General features: G+C 62.4%; 2 protein-coding genes across 2 annotated transcripts in view; both read right to left on the bottom strand.

Annotated features, from left to right (window-relative positions):
* The window catches only part of BRD1 (bromodomain containing 1), a 34666-nt gene extending 19618 nt beyond the window's left edge, over nt 1–15048 (bottom strand). Inside the window, exons 1-3 of the mRNA XM_057556402.1 lie at nt 14915–15048; nt 10529–11906; nt 2673–2794 (exon numbers count right to left, since the gene is read on the bottom strand). Coding sequence (XP_057412385.1) covers nt 2673–2794; nt 10529–11892 — 1486 coding nt within the window. The 5' untranslated portion in view covers nt 11893–11906; nt 14915–15048. The remainder of the gene's footprint in view (nt 1–2672; nt 2795–10528; nt 11907–14914) is intronic.
* Nucleotides 15049–15715: 667 nt separating this feature from the next.
* Nucleotides 15716–16687, bottom strand: LOC130709207 (basic proline-rich protein-like). Its single transcript, XM_057556524.1, has 2 exons — nt 16612–16687; nt 15716–15990 (listed from the first exon to the last, which is right to left on the bottom strand). Exons 1-2 carry the CDS (start codon nt 16685–16687, stop codon nt 15716–15718), a joined length of 351 nt encoding a protein of 116 aa, XP_057412507.1.
* Nucleotides 16688–18046: the final 1359 nt, after the last annotated feature.

The raw sequence follows: 18046 nt of genomic DNA, 5'->3' as shown, positions 1-18046 counted from the left end.
AGGATGGCGGAGGACAGGCTCCAGGGAGGGTCACCGCCAAGGGGACCCGCTCTCAACAGACCACGGAGGAGGCAGCACCCCACAACCCGAGGCGCCTCGTCGGCCCCAGGCCAGCTCATTCCATCTGTCTGTCTGTCCGCAACCAGAAGGCTGCCCCGGGAGGGAAGGGCTGCTGCGCCCGCCCTCTTCCAGGGCCCGGCTCAGGGCTAAACGAGTCAGCTTAAACTCTACTACCAAGCCATTCTGAGGTTTCAAAAAACAAAAATCACACCAAGCCTTGAATGTCCCATGTGGAACATTAATGTTTCGGACGTCCCCACAAGTCAACCTTCGCTAGAACGCGATGGGAAGAGGAGTTGGGTGCCGCCCTTCCACCCGTCCGCCTCCGGTCCTTCCCACGAAGCGGGAGCTCACGTCCCCAGGGTGGCGGGTGGCAGGCCGCCCCGCGTCCGTGTCCCTGGCCACACAGGCCACACAGCTGGGCTCTCTACGACCCAGTCAGAGCCCTCTCCTGGCCAAGCCAAGGTACACCTCAGTGTAAGTCATAGGACCCAGATCTCCGTGGTTCCTCCCAATTCCTTCCGCCAAGAGAGCTGACGCTTCCCTTTCCCGTTTCCTGTGGGTGAATCCTCCCGTCGTTACAAATTTACCTCGTGTGGGGCAGGATGGAGATAGAACACAACTGGTCTCGAACCCTCGTGCCGGCCTCCTGAGAACATATGCTCCCCCAGGAGTGCCCCCCCCGCTCCCCTGAGGTGCAGGCAGGCCCCTCGCATGCACACGCCCCCCAACCCCCCAGCTTCCTGCCCCCAAACCCAGCCCAGGTCCCACCGGCAACCACACAGGCCCCAGGCCACCACTCCCAGCGCGGTTCACCCTGCTCGCCCCCGGGCCCCGAGACGAGACTCCTGGGGCTGCATTCTCCACGTCTCCCATTTCTCTGCCGTCACCCGGGCGAGGACGAAGGCCTCCATCCTGCCTCACTGCCCCGATCTTGCGATGCCTGCTGCCTTACCTGCCACCCCGAGGCCCAGCACCCTCTCCTGGCACCCAAGGCCTGCAGGCTCTGGGCCCCCGCCCCGGCCCCCTTTCCTGGAGCTCCCGAGACAGCACCCAAGCAAGCCAGCCAACCTCAGTCCCCATGGTTCCAGCCCTGCGGCCTCCTGAACGTCCCCCAGCCCACAACTGGCCCTCCCAGCCCACAGGCACGTGTTCTGACACAGCCCCGACCGAGATCCCGACTCTGGGCCCGGTGCGGAGGAGGGAGAGGCATGCCGTGCGTCACTAACAACGGCCCGGGTGTGACGGAAGGTTGAGAATGAGCCCCAGGGGCCAGACCCCCACCGGTGAGCACGGGCACCCCCGGCCGCCAGGGTCGGCAGCACGACCCAGCCCAAGCAGTCAGCAGTCCCGAAGCTGGATGGAGTGGGCAGGCGGGCACAGGACAGCTGAGCACCCGGCAGGCCAGCAGGGCTCAGGACGCGGCACCTCCCGGCCCCTCTATGCGCACGTCCACCGAAGCCGCAGCCCAGAGTTAAGGGAGCCGCTCGGTGTGCAAGGTCCACCCCAGCAAACAAGGGCGGCAGCGCTGGGTCTGCACAGAGGCCTGTGCCACGTCTCGGGGGAGGGGACTCAGATGGCACTGCGGGCACCAGGACCCCCCGGGGAGAGACGGCCCCATCAGCACACCCTCGGGGGCAGCAGGTCTGAGAAGCACACCCTGTAGCCTTGCGGTGCCTCCTTTCCCGGAGGTGGAGGAGGGTTGGGGGCACGGCCCACCCCGTAGAGGCCCGGGATCTTAACAGTTCCTCTGGATTTCAAAAAGCCTTAAGAAGACGTTAAACTGAGCGTCTAAGTGTGTTAGTAACGTTAAACAACCTACGCTGTCAGCACAAGACTGGGAAGATTAAGAGGAGGGGCTCCCTAAGAAGGACGTCGCCGGGGTGTCGAGGTGGAGAGGGCAGCGCTCAGCCCGGGCCTCGCGCCGGGACCCAGGAGAAGCGACAGCAGAGTCGGGAAGCAGCAACTCCCGAGACACCGGGAAGAAAACAGCGGCTGATTCCCTCGATGTGGGGACTCCAGGGATGGGGACCCTCACAGCTGCCAGGCAGTCCTGCCCCGACCAGAACTCAGCGGAGGGAGCTCCCTTCACGCCAGGAACCCAGCTGCCGGGCGCCACGCCCGGGCCCCCCGACGGAGGATGCACAGGGACAGACGGCAGAGCCTGCAGGGTGCGGCGGGAGCCCCAGCGATCCAACAGGAACCGGTCGGGAGGGGGGCCCCCGCTGTGCGCCCGAGTCTAGGAGGCTGCGCCCCTCAGCACAAACAGGCAGCCAACCCTTGTTTGTTTTGGGGCATCTCACAGAGTCGACCTCTTCCTTTCTAAATCCATCCTTTCAGAGAAACGCTCTAGAACACCAAATGGGTCTATGAACGCAGATCAACCGCTAAGACGTGAGCGCTAGTCTGGTTTTGTTCTCTGTTCCCCCCCATTCGTCTTGGCCCTCGTCGCCCTCGGCGTGCCCCCGAGTTACACTGCTCCTGCACGGCGCCCCCGTCCCTTGCCACCCCACCCCCGGCAGGCAGCCCCGCGTGCAGGGTCGGGAAAAGAGGCTGAGGGGCCCCGGGGGGGGGGGGGGCGGGCACGTACCTGCTGCGAGCTCCTGTGGGACGCAGTCTGCGCAGCAGGGGGGCCCCGTTCCTCGACAGCCTTTTGAGGAGCCAGTAGCTGTGGGCGCGCTCAACAAACTGCTTCTTCCGCTGAATGGCCACCTGATTCGCAATCCTGTTTAATCTAGAACACGGAAAAACTCATTAGCTGTAGAGCAAGACATGGGCGCGCTCTCATCGTGGAAACGAGAAACCGCAGCGTCACTGTTAATACACCGCGTGCGGCCACCGCACCTCTCGGCGGCGGCGCCCTCACAGCCACCACCGCCGCCCTGGTTCTCCGCCTACCCGCAGGCTGCGTCCACCCGTGGTCACTCCAGCGGCCCTCGGGGCACACGTCTAAGAAGAAATACAGGTGGGGCCCTGGGTGTTTCCGCTTTCTCTGAGCCGCGCATCCACACGCACCGACCTTCACCAGGTGTGGCCGACCCTGCGGAGTCGCCCACTCTCACGGGGTGGGGGGCCGTGGCGCCCGGGTCCCCTCAAGAGGGAAAGCGATGGCATAAGTGGAGGCAGAAGCAGCGGCGGGCGGCGGCTACCCTTCACCAAAACGACCGTGAGCATCCGCAAGCCGCCTGCAAAACTCCACCCTTCCAAGGACTGCAAAGCGTGAAGGATTTGTAACTTGCACGAGGGGACGCGAAGACGGCGTAAAACCCTTGGAGGCCGGCGGGACAGCTTCCCGGTCCCTGCGATCACCCCTGCTGCTGAAACGCCTCAGGAAGACGACCAAGGCAGCCGAGAACTAAACCTCGACAGGACAACAAGGCCTCCCCGCTGTGCACCACACATCAACGTTTCAGGTCAGAAGTTAAGGAATTTCAAGAGCACATTTTTTGAAAAGCACGATCCTGACATGCACAGAACTGTGCCGACACCCTCGGCTCTGCCGCGTCCAGACCCACGACGGTCCTTCTCTTTAAAGAAGCCGCTGCGGCTCGAGCCTCGGGGCCAAAGGCCACGCGCCACACAGGGCAGCCCTGCCCGGGGTGCCCAGGGGAGACCCACCGAGGGGGCAGCTCCACACCAAGCACAGGCCAGGGGTCAGCGAGAGCAGCCGGGGAGACGCAGAGCCCAAGCCCCAGCGTGCCCACAGGCCCACCCACCCGGGACACCTGGTCACACGGTGCTACCAGAGGCAAGGCTGGAACGCCTGCCAGCGGCGGCCAGAGCACCTCTGCTGTCCCACGACGGCTCCAGCAGAAGGCACCGGGGACCCCAGGGCTCCTCGTCTGCGGACGGGGCTGTGTTCACCTTGGGCACCTCGGAGGCGCCCTTCTGTTGGGGGCTGTTTTCACCTTTTTGACAGTGGCTTAACAGAGGAGCAGCAAAGTGCATGCATCTTAATGCACAGAGCTCAGGGTTCTCTACACACGCAGACATGTGTTCTAACACGCGCTCAGTTATTGCAACGGTCAAATGGGGCAGCACAGATAAAAGGCTGACTCGTAATGTGCTGAGCACCCAACTGAAGAAGTCAGGAAAAGACAAGAGAGGAAGGTCCCAGGACCGCACGCAGGTGGCGGCAACTGCCCCCAAGGCCGCATAGCACCCTGGAAAGCTGCTGAGGGGAGCTTTCATGTTCTCCCCACCATAGCAACAGTGACTATGGCAGATGAAGGATGAGCGAACTGACTTTACCCTGCAAACACTCACAAAGTATAAGTGACTCGAATCATCGCACTGTACACCTTAAACTTACAATGTCACGTGTCAATTAAATCTCAATAAAGCCAGAGGAAAAAAGACAAAGAGCAAAAAATCATGAAACAGGAAACAAGAACACACAAGAAAATCTCAACAATACCAGAACCTTATTCTCTGAAAAGACTAGTAAAGAAACAAATGGGACTTCCCTGGTGGCGCAGTGGTTAAGAATCCGCCTGTCAATTCAGGGGACACGGGTTCGAGCCCCGGTCCGGGAAGATCCCACATGCCGCGGAGCAACTAAGCCCGTGCGCCACAAATACTAAGCCTGCGCTCTAAAGCCCACGAGCCACAACTACTGAGCCCACGCGCCTAGAGCCCGTGATCCGCAACAAGAGAAGCCACCGCAATGAGAAGCCCGTGCACCGCAACGAAGAGTAGCCCCCGCTCGCCGCAACTAGAGAAAGCCCACGCGCAGCAACGAAGACCCAACGCAGCCACAAAAAAAAGAATGAGAAGATAAGCTGAGGAAAAGACACGTGATGAGCACAACCAAACCCCGTGCCACCCACAGGCTGAGCCCGTGAAGAGAGAGACCCACCTCCGGGGGCGCTGGGACTGACTCTGGTGTGCTGACACTGCATTCAAGGGCATCGCCCAAGCCCACACCAGACTGCGAGGCCCCCCAGGACAGGAAAACCAGAAAACCAGGCCCCAGAGGAACCCACCCCCATTTACAACAAGTGGTTGCTGTGACTGACCAGTGGTGGGCTAATGGGACAGGACGGGTCCCAAAAGCAAGTGGTCATTTAATGTTTTTTTTTCTTGCTACATTTGATAAATCAATGTTACTATCTAGTTTTTTGTTTTTAAAGTTTTTATATAAAAGTCATGAAAAACAGGGAAAAATGGCATTAAAAGCCATCCCCACCTGACATGCACAGACCCTGGAGGAGCGCCTGGGCCGCCCCGCCAGCGTCTGCGGGGAGCAGGGTCCACCCTCCCTTCTCAACACCTTCTTAGCCAGCTGGGTCTCCACAACGGGCACCGCACACTTTCAAAACAGCTTGGACGGAGGTCGGGGCACAGGAGTGAAGTCCACCCGCCAGACCTGAAGAGCCCGGAGTCTGCCTCGGGAGTGAAGTGGTTCTGGGCCACACTGGCTCCAGGGGTGCCCCCTGCCCGACCGCATGGACCACAGGCAGGAGCCCCAGGACCGCAGCCACACCTCCCAGCCAGACCTCACCAGCACCCACGGCCACAGCCAAGGCCAAGGCCAGGCGGCCGACTGCCCCGGGGGCCTCCCCTCGGCTACTAAGCAGGTTGACAGTGACAGCCAGCTGGGCAGAGCCTCCTTTCCGGAGAAACCCCTCTCGAGCTGCCCACCTCAGTGCCCAGGCCCACCGGGCAGACCCCTCTGACAACCACACCTCCCGGTCCACGACGGCGGGGAGAGAAGGACCCCGCTGAGGTGGAGGCTCCCTTCCAGCCCTTGCGGGGAGGAAGGCCAGGAAGAGAAGAGGGACAGGCCACGTGGAGAGGAGCCGTCGCCTCCAGGGGCCCCCAGGCCCCGGATCCGACGCCAGAAAAATCAAGAGCAGAAATCACCTGGTAGAAGCACTGGTGACACCTCAGTCACCAAGGAGCAGGGGACGTCGCTGCCTTCAGGTGGGGACGCAGGGGCCCCGCAGTCCCAGGCACACCTCTGTGAGCCGCGAAGGCCTGTCGCAGGAGACACAGAGATCTGGGGATGCCCAAATCAAAGGAGGCTGAGCGGGACTGGTCCCGACTGGAGGCAGGAAGGCTCCAGGGGAGGCCGGCCGCACCCTGGGAGACACGCAGGGGTGCGTGGAAACCACCCCCAAGAGGGTAATCGGGTTATTAGCAAGAAGGGACTCTGGGTGAAGAGCGTTTGGGTGGGGGGTTTTTTCGACTTTTGCAACATTTTATAGATTTGAAGTTATTTCTGAACAAAAAACTGAAACTGAAATGAAGACAAGACGAGATGCAATGCCGGTCTCTGTGCCGTGGAGAAGGGTGCCCAAAGCACCAAGGTCCGTCCCACCATCCACTCCAGGCAGCGACTCCAAGTACTAGGATGAAAGAAAACTTCAATGCATGTCCGCCCCATCTCTGCGGAAGCAGATACAGTGAACGTGACCAGAAACTGCCAGATCCCATGACCTCGGCAGACCCTCCCCGTGGGCCGGGCCTGCTCTGTGCGCCCGGGATGCCCGGCTGCGGGAGGTGTGAGCACAGCAGGCCTGCTGAGGGGGGGTGACGCCGGGCCGGTCCCAGCAGAGACCACCAGGCAGGGCCCTCGCGGCTCCCACCAGGAGGAGGGAGCCGGGGGCGGGGGGAAAGCGAGCAGGACACGGGCCAGGGGTCCACACGCCCGAGGGACACGGGGCGCGGCCCACGGCACACGCTCAGCACTCACTTCAGTCCTACGCACACAGGAATCCCTGAGACTGAAACGCGTCAGAAGAGCCCGCGACGCAGCGGAGACACGTCGTGAAGCATCCAGATTCCTCCCCTGCGCTCTTTTTTACTCTTATTCACGTCAGCTCTCGGGTCAAAGCACATCCGCTCTGGGACGCGCCGTCCCTGCGCTCCCGCGCTCCCCGCCTCGCCCCAGGAAGGCCCTCGCAGGTGCAGAGCCCGGAGCCGGCAGCCCGGACGGGGGGACCTGCCCGGCGAGACGCCAGTCCCCCACTCGCCAGCCCAAAACCAAGGAAAGCAACGAGGCCACAGGAGGGTCAGAACTAGAACACTCAGAGCAGCTCTGGGGAAACACGCTGCACGGCCCCCCGTCAGGTGGCAAGAGCCGCCAAGGCCACCTCCGCTGGGCTCGCCCGACGTGACCGGAAGGGACACCTGGAGGGACACCTGGAGGAGCAGGACACGCGGCCCGGCTTCTCCACACCGCGTGCGTTTCACGACCCGCACTTCTGACTTCTGGCTGGGTCTGTCAGGCTTCTCTCCAGGAGTCGCTCCTTAAACAGCCCTCCCCCGAGGACCCGGGCAGGCGGGCGGGAGGGCTGCCTGGCGGCGCCCACCGAGCAGAGGTGGTGCCCACGGAGCAGAGGTGGCGCCCACGTGTGCAGAGCACCCAGAGCCAGGCTCCCACCTGCAGGGGCTGAAAGGCTTCCCCCATTTCCCCAGGCCATGACCTGTGAGAACTTCCATAAAACGTAATAAACTTAACTGCCAGGAACATGAAGAGAGACATACAAAACTCAAGTGCAAACTTCTTGCTGTTCCGCTCAACAGGCATTCAACTTGTCTGCCCGATGGCTCCCAAGCACCCGCTCTCCAGCCGTCCTCACCTGGCGCCCCAGCGGCGCCCTCACGGGGACAGGGCCGTGCCGCGGACGCCCCCCCCCCACCACGCACTCCGGTAACAGCTCAACAGGCAGGAACCCGCACGTCAACGAGGACCCGCCAGGCCAGGCCGGACGCTCCTCCCGCGAGGCCCCTCCTCCCCAGACACTCCGGGACACCCAGAGCGCGACCAGAGTGCGGAGTGACCAGGTTAGTTACCCCAAGGGACCCAGGAGGCTCCAACTCCACGAGTCCCTTCACCTGGCCTGGCCCCTCCCCGGTGCCCACCTCCACGGGCCCCTCCCTTCCCCCCACGAAGCAGATGAAATGGACGAAGAAGCAGAGAGGATCCGATCAGAGGAGCAGCTACTCGAGGAAACGGCAACGCTTGACAGAAACAGAGCAGCACGAGCACAGGCCAGAAAAGGGAGAACGCAGGCCTGTCCTCTCTTCCTTAGCCCTGACTTTTCGTATCTTCCCAACTTTAAACGTGTTGCTTCTGGGCTGGGAAAAGCATCATTCTGATTGGAGAACAGGTGCAGGAGGGGAGGCACAGACAGGCGGGCACAGCTCCACGCCACTGGGACAGCCGCTCGGGGGCGGCTCTTCCTCGCCAAAGGCTGGACTCTCACGGGCAAAGGGACCGCGTGGCCGCGAGGACCCCGCCAGACCCAACCCACCCACCCAGGGCAGAGCACAGCATCCCATCAACGTGCCCGCGCCACTCCTGGCCCCGGCCAGCCGGCCTGACCACAGGCTCGAGTCCTCCAACAGGCGGGCGAAGCCTCAGAACACCCACATCTGTGTTCTGGAGTCTACTGCTGAGAGACGAGAAAAGCAATCTTTGTAGCTCAGAAACACTAAACGATAAAACGAATTAAACCAACCATCTCCCTCTTGTTGAGAACAGACTATGATCTCAAAATTAGTTGATCTGAGTTATTTTTCTTACTTGAAAACTTGTAAACCACTCAAACTACAAAAGCGCTTACAGCTCCTGCCACACACCCCCAGCCTTCTCACAGCCAACCCTCCTTCCTCTCTGCAGGAAATAAGGGGAATCCTCCTCTTCTTAGATCTCCAAAGCCCCTCTTCCAGCCCCCCTGCCCCGGGCCGGCTCCCAAGCTCGCTCAGAATGCCCGCCACCCTGGTGGCAGCTCTAGACGGGTCCTGAGCCAAAGGCCGTGGAGAGCACCCAGCTTTACCCCCATCTACACGCCACCGTGCCTGGGTCCTAAGAACGGGACCACCAGCCCAGCCGCAGCTCCGGCCACAGCTTCGGGACAAGAGCAGTGGCTGTGAGCCTGGGCCTCCCAGCACCTGCCCCGACACCCCACAGGGTGGCCTGATGTCAGGATCTCCCGGAAACTCTGGGCAACACTGACAGCAAAGCCTGTGGCCGCGAGCACTCATCCAGGCGCGTCGTCTACGTCTGCTCCAAACCGAAGTAGCAGTTTGTTCCTAAATTAGGAAAGGACAAGACGGAGCATGGCCCAGCAGCGCCGTCACCTGAGCTGCAGTGTTTCCTCCAAAGCAAGTCCTCCTCTCCATTCAGACCGGGTCATCTCAGACCCCAGGTGCCCACGTTTCCCAACCGCAAATGCTTTCTCCTTCGGACGGGCTGGCAGACCCTGGGGCAGAGAACCAGGTGGGGCTGGACACACAAGGCAGCACCTCAGACTTCCGGGTTTTCAATTTATTAGATCACATTTTTTGTTTCATTTACTTCAATTTCAGTAAAGCTGAAAATTTCCGGCTCTTAAATAGACGCTCTTGATACAAATCCTATACTTTTTGACCTACAGGTAGAAATCCAAGTGAAACTGTCTTTTAAAAGTGAGACTGGCTTATCTGCAAAGAGACACCTTGATTTTAACAGAAGCCTTCTCTGGATAAGAGGGACGATAAGCACTTTGTATTCACTTTGAATTTACTGATTCTGTAACACAGGTACCGTTCTGTAAAAACAAAAAAAATTCATTCTGGAAAAAAGGCCACACTTCTTTAGTAGCAGTTCCCACCACATCTTACGACCTGACAACATCCCAGAACTGCTTTCGGGAGCAGACACCCACTTACGTCTTCCCTTCATCAGCCTGATGCTTTATTTTCTTAACCAGACTATTCTAAAGACCCGTGCCCTATCACACAGGGCTTTACTTCCTCAAAGCTCAAGCAAGTGTTTGAGTCTTTCCCAAACCACACCCGGTGAGAAATTCATCAAGCCACTTACCTCGTATTCCAAACAAGAGCGTTCTTAAATACAACAAAATAAAAAGAACAAGTCAGTACCAAGAAGAACAAGCAGAGGAGGAAACGAGTCCAGGGATGGGGGTGGCCAGCGCGGTCCTGACCCCACCACCGTGGACGGCCCCAAGCAAAGAACCCAACACTGACCAGGCAATGCTGACAGCACAAGAGAAACAGTCGGGAAAACCAGAAAGCCTGTCCCACGACAGGAAGGAGGCCAGCACCTCCCGCCTCGTGGCTCCTGTCAGCCCCGCTCTGATCTCTACCCCGGGGTCAACCTTACCCAGCCACGCGGCTTAAGTTTCCAACAAATTTAAATATCCCACAAGATTCCCGAATCTGGGGGAGGGAGCAGGGTGAGGAACGGTGTTCTACTGCGTCAAAGATGACAACTTCTGGGGTGCCGCGGGACCCCAGACCGGGGCGCCTGCAGTCAGTGTGGCCGCGGGCCCGCGCGGGCATCGAGGAAACCAGACACACTTCCCCGTCTCACAGACTCAAGTCTTTTGCAACATCCATGCTCCCGTGAAGCGGAGACTGAAGGAGGCCACCTTGGAAAGGACCGTCGGGGCTGCACAGACAGCACGCGGTCAGACCCTGCGCGCCCTCCCAGCAGGCCCGGGCCCGCCACGCTTACCTCTGAGGGGGAATGTAGGGCGCACACACAGGCGGCAGGGCCGCACAGGGCTCCCGGAGCGTCTTCTTGGCTTTCTTGGCTTTCTTCCTGACCTTGGACGTGGACCTGACCGTTTTGGCTGAGCTCTCCTTCCGGCAGACGCCGTTTTTCACCTCAACGTCACCGTAAATGTTCAGGGGCCTCCGGGTGCAGCCCGGGGGCGTGTGGATGTCACAGTACGCAGTCTTCCTGACGGAGAAGGTGGCGGCACCGCCGGCCAGCTCCTTCACGGGCTCCATCTTCATGTAGAGGCCGGCCCGCTGGGCGCACGTCACGTGGAAGGCGGTGTAGCAGTTGGCCTTGTGGCACTGGATGCAGGCGCCCACGCCCTTCTGCTTGCAGAGGTAGCATGTCAGCTTCCAGCGGGCGGGGGGGATGTTCCGCACGCCATCGATGGGCTCGATGAACACGGTGTTGGCGAAGCCAACCTCGGGGATCCACAGGGCGCACACCACGTGGCCCCAGCGGTCATCGTCCGTCTTCTTGAAGGCGCCGCCCTTGTTGGGGCAGAGCACGCAGTCCGCCGGCCGGGCCCGGGACTGCAGGCAGTGGCGGCAGAGCCACTGGCCCTCGGGGATGTAGGGCACGCCGTAGCACTCCTGGTGCACCGCCAGGTTGCACATGTCGCAGAAGAGGATGGCGTTGCTGTTCTGGCACTCGCCGTCCATGCACACGCAGCACACGGCGTCCTCGTCGATCAGGCACTGCTGCCCGCCCTGCTTCTGCTTCTCGCAGTGCGACGCCTTCTCGAAGCGGTCCATCAGGAACTCGAACACGCTCTGCGACACGGCAGCCACGCAGTCGCCCCTGCGCCGCTCGTTGACGATCTCCAGCCAGGCGTAGTCCTCCTCGTCCATGTCGTACTCCACCTCGTGGTCCAGCTCCGCCGCCGACTTCTCCACGAACTTGTAGTACGCGGGCGGCCGCCGGGGCGCCGCCGGCGGGCTGTACTCCACCACGCGCACCGTGGGCTCGGGGAGCGTGCCGGCCGAGGCGGGGGCGCCGTGGGCGCCGGGCGGGGCTTCGTTTTTCTTCTTGACCCTGTTGTTCTTGTGCCGCTTAGTTCTTAAGCACACGGGCGGCCTCTCGCTGTTCTCTTTGTTGCTGTTGCACTCGCTCATCTCCTGAGCAGTGAGGTCATCTTCTAATATGATCTCCAGAGGGTCGAAGATACTGATCCTGTGCAGGCGGCCCTCGATCTCGATCTCCACCATCCTCTGCGCTTGCGCGTAGGTCAGCGTCTCTCGCGTGGGGGAGTGCTTAGTGCTGCCGGGGGAGGAAGGGTGCCTCGCTGCAGCGCGATGACCTCGGCCTTTCCTCCTCATTTGGTACTGACTCCCTGAAACGGACGCAGAGGACACATTAACTCCACACAGAGGACGCGAGAGGCGAAAGCCACCAGGTACACTTGGGCAGACCTCACTACCTCGTGCTAAATCAAAACAAAACTCCCGGCAAACCTATCTCTGAGGTTTCCAAAATCACTCGTCCCTGGACTCACAGTGGTATCTCAACAACCTTCAACAGCCCGTTGCCACCAGGCTGCCCCTCCCCAGAGACTCCCGGGACCAGAGGAGAGGGCAGGCGGTGAAGAGGGGCTCCCAGAGGCACACGCGATGACAAGTCCTTCCAGGATGCTGACGCCCACTGTTCGCCGGTCACCTTCTTGGATCCACAGGTCACCAAGCCGACTGCCACATCTCTCACAAGTAGGGGTCGCAGCCCTGAGCCCAGGACAGCGCACACACAGGGCTGGACCCCGGCAGGCTCTGGCCCCTGGCTCCCCCTCCTACTGCTGCCCAGGAGAGAGCCCTGAGCTCCAAGGTGGCAGTCCCATCAGCACCCCTAGGGAGCCCGGAAGCCTCAGCAGCCTGACCCCAGCCCCGTCCATCCTCTCGACGAACGCGTCCTCCACAACCGCGTTGAGGCACGGGGCCACCAACCACACCAGGGCTCAAGGGGCAAGCCCCGTACTGGCCTGGGCCAGGCTCCACCCCTGGGAGGCCTCCACCCAGCCTCTGCAGGGCCTCAGGAGTGGCCACCACGAAACCCCCCACGGGCCAGCCACCTGCCCTGCCCCTCGGAGCACTTCTCAGCTGCTGGCTTGACCACGGTGCCAGGCCCGCCTCCTGCCACAGCAAGGACCACCCTAAGACCCCCACGCCGCCCGCAGAGGCCCCCCCCCAGCCCCCCCGTTCTCAGGTGCCAGCACAGGCTCAGGCGCCCGAAATTTGGGCCACAGAGACTTATGAGGATTTGCTCTTTTCAGACATCTGCTGTCTGTCACCGACCGAGTCTACTACCGATCTCACTCGTGTGATGACTCCTGACCCTGGACCACTGCCTGCCAAGCAGGGTGGCACCTTAGGAACTGATGACAAGGACCCCTCCTCCCTCCAAACGACCACATTTTACTGACAGGAAGCAGAGTAATATTTAAGAGACTGGCTAACAACATCCCAAGGTGGAGCCCAAGGCCCACCGCTGGACGTGACCCCGAGGAGCCGGCAAGGGGCGCCCCCGCACAGCGACCCACCTGGTCTCCAGACTTCGCTTTTTCAAACCTGAGCGGAAATCCCAGCAGACCCTAAATGCACTTTTTAAGACAGACCCTTCAGATTGTGGTTTTCTCTTTTGCCAACCAGAAATCCACGTTTTACGTGAAATTTGACAGGAATCCCCTACAAAGAGGAGCACGGAAAACAGCATGAGCAGCCAACCCCTCGCTCACCTGCATCTCAGGGGTCTCCAGGGGCCCACGCAGCCCTGGACTCCTGTTGTGCGGGTCAGCCAAGCCGCTGCCCAGCTAGCCCTGGCCCCGCCATCCCTTCTGGGGGAGAGGGGCACGGCCCCCCCACGGTCAGCACCACAGCCTGCACGGAGGGGACGCCGGTGCGCCAGGGCACAGCGCACAGCTTCAGGGGTCCTTACTGGGGTGGGGCAGAAGCGACAGTTGGTTACTCAGCAGATGCAAAGCGAACGTATAATTTTCTCCTCGAAAGCAGAGAACCAACAGCGCTAACCAAAATCGGCCCTTCAAAACCCACACTCTCCCGAAGGGCACTGAAGCTCTGGACACTTAGTACCCGAAGCACAGCACTTAAGGGCCATGGCAGCTCCGCAATCTGAAAGCTAGATGGTGACAGGGAAAGAAGGCGCTGGTCACTCTGCAGACCACCTCACCCGCCCATCACTTCCCGATCTCTGGCCCTCGGGCTCCATCCACACTTGGCCCAAGCGTTCCCACGAGAAGGCCATCAGCAGCCTCTCCTGACCCTTCTGATAAATGCACCTTGAAAAGCCATGTGGCCACAAGAGAGGCAGTCAGCACCCAAGGCCGGCTCACCTTCTCAAATCAGTGCCTTTCCCGCCTGGCTTTGGACAAGCCACTTACACCCTCGTGCAGGAACGGGACGGCAGGCAGCTCCCGGCCCGCAGGTGAGTGCACGCAGCGCCCTCCACCCACGACCCTTCCCGGGCGGTGGGCGCCTTCTCCACGGGGGCGCGGCCTTTCGTCAAAACTCCACTGCGCACCCGCAGCGCGCGCGTCCTCCGTAAATTACACCTCAATCAAGTTACTTCTTCCAAAGGGCCCCGGAGGCCGCTGGGTCCACCACCGGCTCTCAGCGCGGGAGGGGGGCGGAGGGGGCGGCGGCCCGGGTCCGCGCGCCCCTCGAGTCTTTCCAGCGCGGCCCTGGAACCGGGAGTTTCCCGTCCGGGCTCAACGTGCCCAGCGCGTCCGTTACATAACGCGACCCTCGGGCAAACGCTCGGCCGGCGGACCCGAGACCCCGGCCCGCTCCCGTCTCGCCGGGCGGCCGGGCGGAAGGCGCGGCAGGCGGGACGGGCCCCAGCGCCCAGACAGCCCGGCCTCCCTCCCCGTCCGGCTTCCCGCCCGCCAGCCTAGCCTCCCACCCTGTCGGCCTCCCCGGCCACCCAGCCTCCCGGTCTGGCCTCCCTCCCCGGCCTTCCAGCCTCCCGGCCCGGCCTCCAGGCCTCCCCACCGGCCGGCCTCCCTCCTTCCCGGCCGCCCAGCCTCCCCACCCGACCCGGCCGCCCGGCCCGGCCTTCCAGCCTCCCGGCCCGGCCTCCCCGCCTCGACAGCCCGGCCTCCCCGTCTGCCGGCCTCTCTCCTTTCCGGCCCCCCGGCCTCCCCGCCGCCGCCCTGACACCGCGGCCTCCCTCGGCCCTGCCGCCCGCCGCCCGCGGACAATGCGCCGCCGCGGCGGCCGCCAAACATGGCGGCGGCACCAGCACCGAGAGGCCGGCGGCGGCGGCCCGCGGGAGAGGCGGGCGAGGCGGCGGGCGAGGCGGCGGCCCCGGCCCCGGCCCGTCCGGCGCACTCACCTTCGGGGCCGCGGCCGCGGGAGCCGGGCGGCGGGCGCGGGGGCCGGCGCGGCCGAGGCGGCGCTAATGGCGCCCGCGGCTCCTCCGCCAACGGCCGCGCAGGCCCGGCCCGCCGCCGCTCTGGGCGCGGGCTCCTGGCGGCGGCGGCCCGGCCCGGCTCGGCTCGGCGGCCGCAGGCTCTCGGGCGGCGGCTCGCGCGGGCGGCGGGGCCGGACGGAGGCCCGGCGCGGGGGCCCGGCCGGCGGGCGGCGGCTACGGCGACTGCGAGGGCGACGGGGCGCTGGCGCGGGGCTGCTCGGACACCCGGGCCGGCTCGCTTGCTCCCCAGCGAAGCAAACAATGCGGCGAGCGCTCCGCCCGGCGCGCTGCGTGCGAGACGCGCCCCGCCCGCCGCCGCCATGACGCGCGGCCGCCGCCGGGGGGGGGAGGGGACGGGAGCGGAGGGGAGGGGAGGGGAGGGGAGGGGAGCGGAGGGGAGGGGAGGGGAGGGGAGGGGAGGGGAGGGGAGGGGAGGGGAGGGGAGGGGACGGGAGCGGAGGGGAGGGGAGGGGAGGGGAGCGGAGGGGAGGGGACGGGAGGGGAGGGGAGCGGAGGGGAGGGGAGGGGACGGGAGCGGAGGGGAGCGGAGCGGAGGGGAGGGGGGAGGTCCTGGGGGGAGGGGCGGTCGGGCAGAGGGGCCACCGGCCGGGCGATGAGGCGCCGGACCCCGGGGCTGGGGGATCATCGGAGGGGGCGAGGGGTTCAAGGGAGGGGGGCACCGGGCGGGCGATGGGGTCGCCGGCAGCGGGGCTGGGGGGTCATCTAAGGGGGCGCCGGACACGGGGGCTTGGAGGCCTGAGGGGGCGCGGCGTTCAAGGGAGACGGCAGCGGGCGCTGGGCAGAGGGGCTGGGGCGCGCCTGAGGGGGCGCGGGATTTGGGGGAGGGGTACCGCACACCGGGTCTGGAGGCATCTGAAGGGGTGCCGGGCCGGGGAGGGGCCGGAGGGGAGGCCCGTGGGGAGGGGATGAAGAGGTGGGGGCCAGAGCGGGAAAAGGGGGCACTGGATGGGGCAGGCCCGGCTGAGTGTTGGGGGGACCTGGGGGAGTGCCGGGCGTGGGGCAAAGGGAGCCCAGACCACAGCGTGGTGGAGACCCGAGTGGGCGCCCCATGGGGTCAGGGGGAGCCTGAGGGGCCCGTGCTGGGCAGGATCGGGCGCTGCTGGAGAGGAAGCGGGCGCTGGTAGGGGTGGGGGAAGCAGCGGGGAGCACTGGGGAATGGGGGCTGCAGGGTGGCCCAGCTGGCACTCCTCCTTCAGGAGTTACAGGCCTAGGGTGGGGCCGTTAGGTCCGGACCACCCTCTTGGGCTGCAGGTAAAACAGAAAGGGCCCCTGCGCAGCAGTAGTTCAGAGACCTGAGTCTTGGTCGCTGCCACTGGCTGCTTCCACTGTGGCCTCTGCTTCAACGCCAAAATTCAGAGGTTTCATGACGGTTTTCATCCCGAGATTAGTCCCGAAGTGCTTTGGGAGGAGGGAGAAGCCTAGATGTTTCCTTGGATTCTGTGAGGATTTGAGGTTAGTGCCGTGGCCGTGAAGCCCAGCCCTGGGGAAAAGGAGCAGCAGGTGCCCCCCTTCCCGACAGCCAGGGGAGGCCCCTCGGTAGGAGAAGGAACATGCCCCCCGGGCAGGGGCTGGGTCCTTCTGGGCTGGTGAGACCTTACCCCGCATGGGCAGGCAGGGCGGGCTCCGCTGCTCAGGCTCTTCCAGCAAACGCCCTATCGAGAGCAGGCTGGCCATGTCCACCCAAGTGTCCTAGCTGGGGGCCCTTTGCTGGCCAGAACTTGTGCCCCAGTGCATCCAGTGTACGAGTTGAAAAGTGAAGGCTTGAAGGGTCACCCAGCCAAGGTCACCCAGTGGTCAAGTTCCTGAGCAAGGTCCCACCTCCAGACACATCCTTGGGCCAAGGTGAGGCAGGCCCAGCAGTGCCCCGACCACGTCTGCACCAGATGCAGGAGCCGCAAGTGTGCCTCTGCTCTTCCAGATGTCTGCTATCTGAGTCAGCGGAGAGCAAGCACACGGGGCCTGCACCCTTCTCCACCCCGGGCAAGGCAGATGCAAACCAGGAAGCTGGAGGCCGTCTTGTGAAAGAAGAGAGACAGGAAACAGGAGAGAGGCAGAGAGGGTGGCTTCTCCACCAACCGAAGTGACGCCCAGGAGGAGTGAAGGCATGTCATAGTGGCCTTCTGGAATTCCAAGGATGAAGAGACTAGCTTAAAAACCGTCAGAGAGGGACTTCTCTGGTGGTCCAGTGGGTAAGACTCTGCGCTGCCATGCAGGGGGCCAGGTTTTAATCCCACGTGCATGCAGCAACTGGAAAAAAAAAAAAAAAAAGATCCTACACGCTGCAACTAAGACCTGGTGCAGCCAAATAAATGAATAAATTTTTTTTAATTAAAAAAAATTAAATTGGAAAGAAGAATAAAGTTATTTAAAAAAAAAAACCCTTCAGAGAGGAAGGATCTTCTTTAATCAGACTGAACCTGATTGTCAGTTGGCAAAGGGGTGAAACTGTCAAAATCCTAAGAGAATTTTTTTTTTTTGGCTGTGTTGGGTCTTCATTGCTGCGCTGGCTTTCTCTAGTTGCGGTGAGCGGGGGCTACACTTCGTTGCGGTGCACGGGCTTCTCATTGCAGTGACTTCTCTTGTTGCAGAGCACGGGCTCTAGGCGCACGGGCTTCAGTAGTTGTGGCACGTGGACTCAGTAGTTGTGGCTTGCGGGCTGTAGAGTGCAGGCTCAGTAGTTGTGGCACACGGGCTTAGTTGCTCTGCAGCATGTGGGATCTTCCCAGACCAGGGCTCGAACCCATGTCCCCTGCATTGGCAGGTGGATTCTTAACCACTGGGCCACCAGGGAAGCCCATCCTAAAGGAATTGAACTTACAATTCCATACACAGTGAAACTAGCATTCAAGTGAGACAGCAAAATAAAGGTGTCTTCACAACCTGAAAACATCTACACACTAAGTGTCAAAAAGGACTGAAAGACATGCCCCAAGCCAAATGAGAAGTGAACGCAAGAGAAAGACCTGGACGCCAACAAAGAAACTAGCTTAGACTGCTCAAAGAAAGTCAAATAACAACTTGAGAGAAAATCCC

The sequence above is a fragment of the Balaenoptera acutorostrata genome, chromosome 11 (assembly GCF_949987535.1).
Source record: "Balaenoptera acutorostrata chromosome 11, mBalAcu1.1, whole genome shotgun sequence".
Classification (NCBI taxonomy): domain Eukaryota; kingdom Metazoa; phylum Chordata; class Mammalia; order Artiodactyla; family Balaenopteridae; genus Balaenoptera; species Balaenoptera acutorostrata.
The sequence above is the reverse complement of the archived record's forward strand: the minus strand, read 5'-3'. Positions and strand labels throughout refer to the sequence as shown.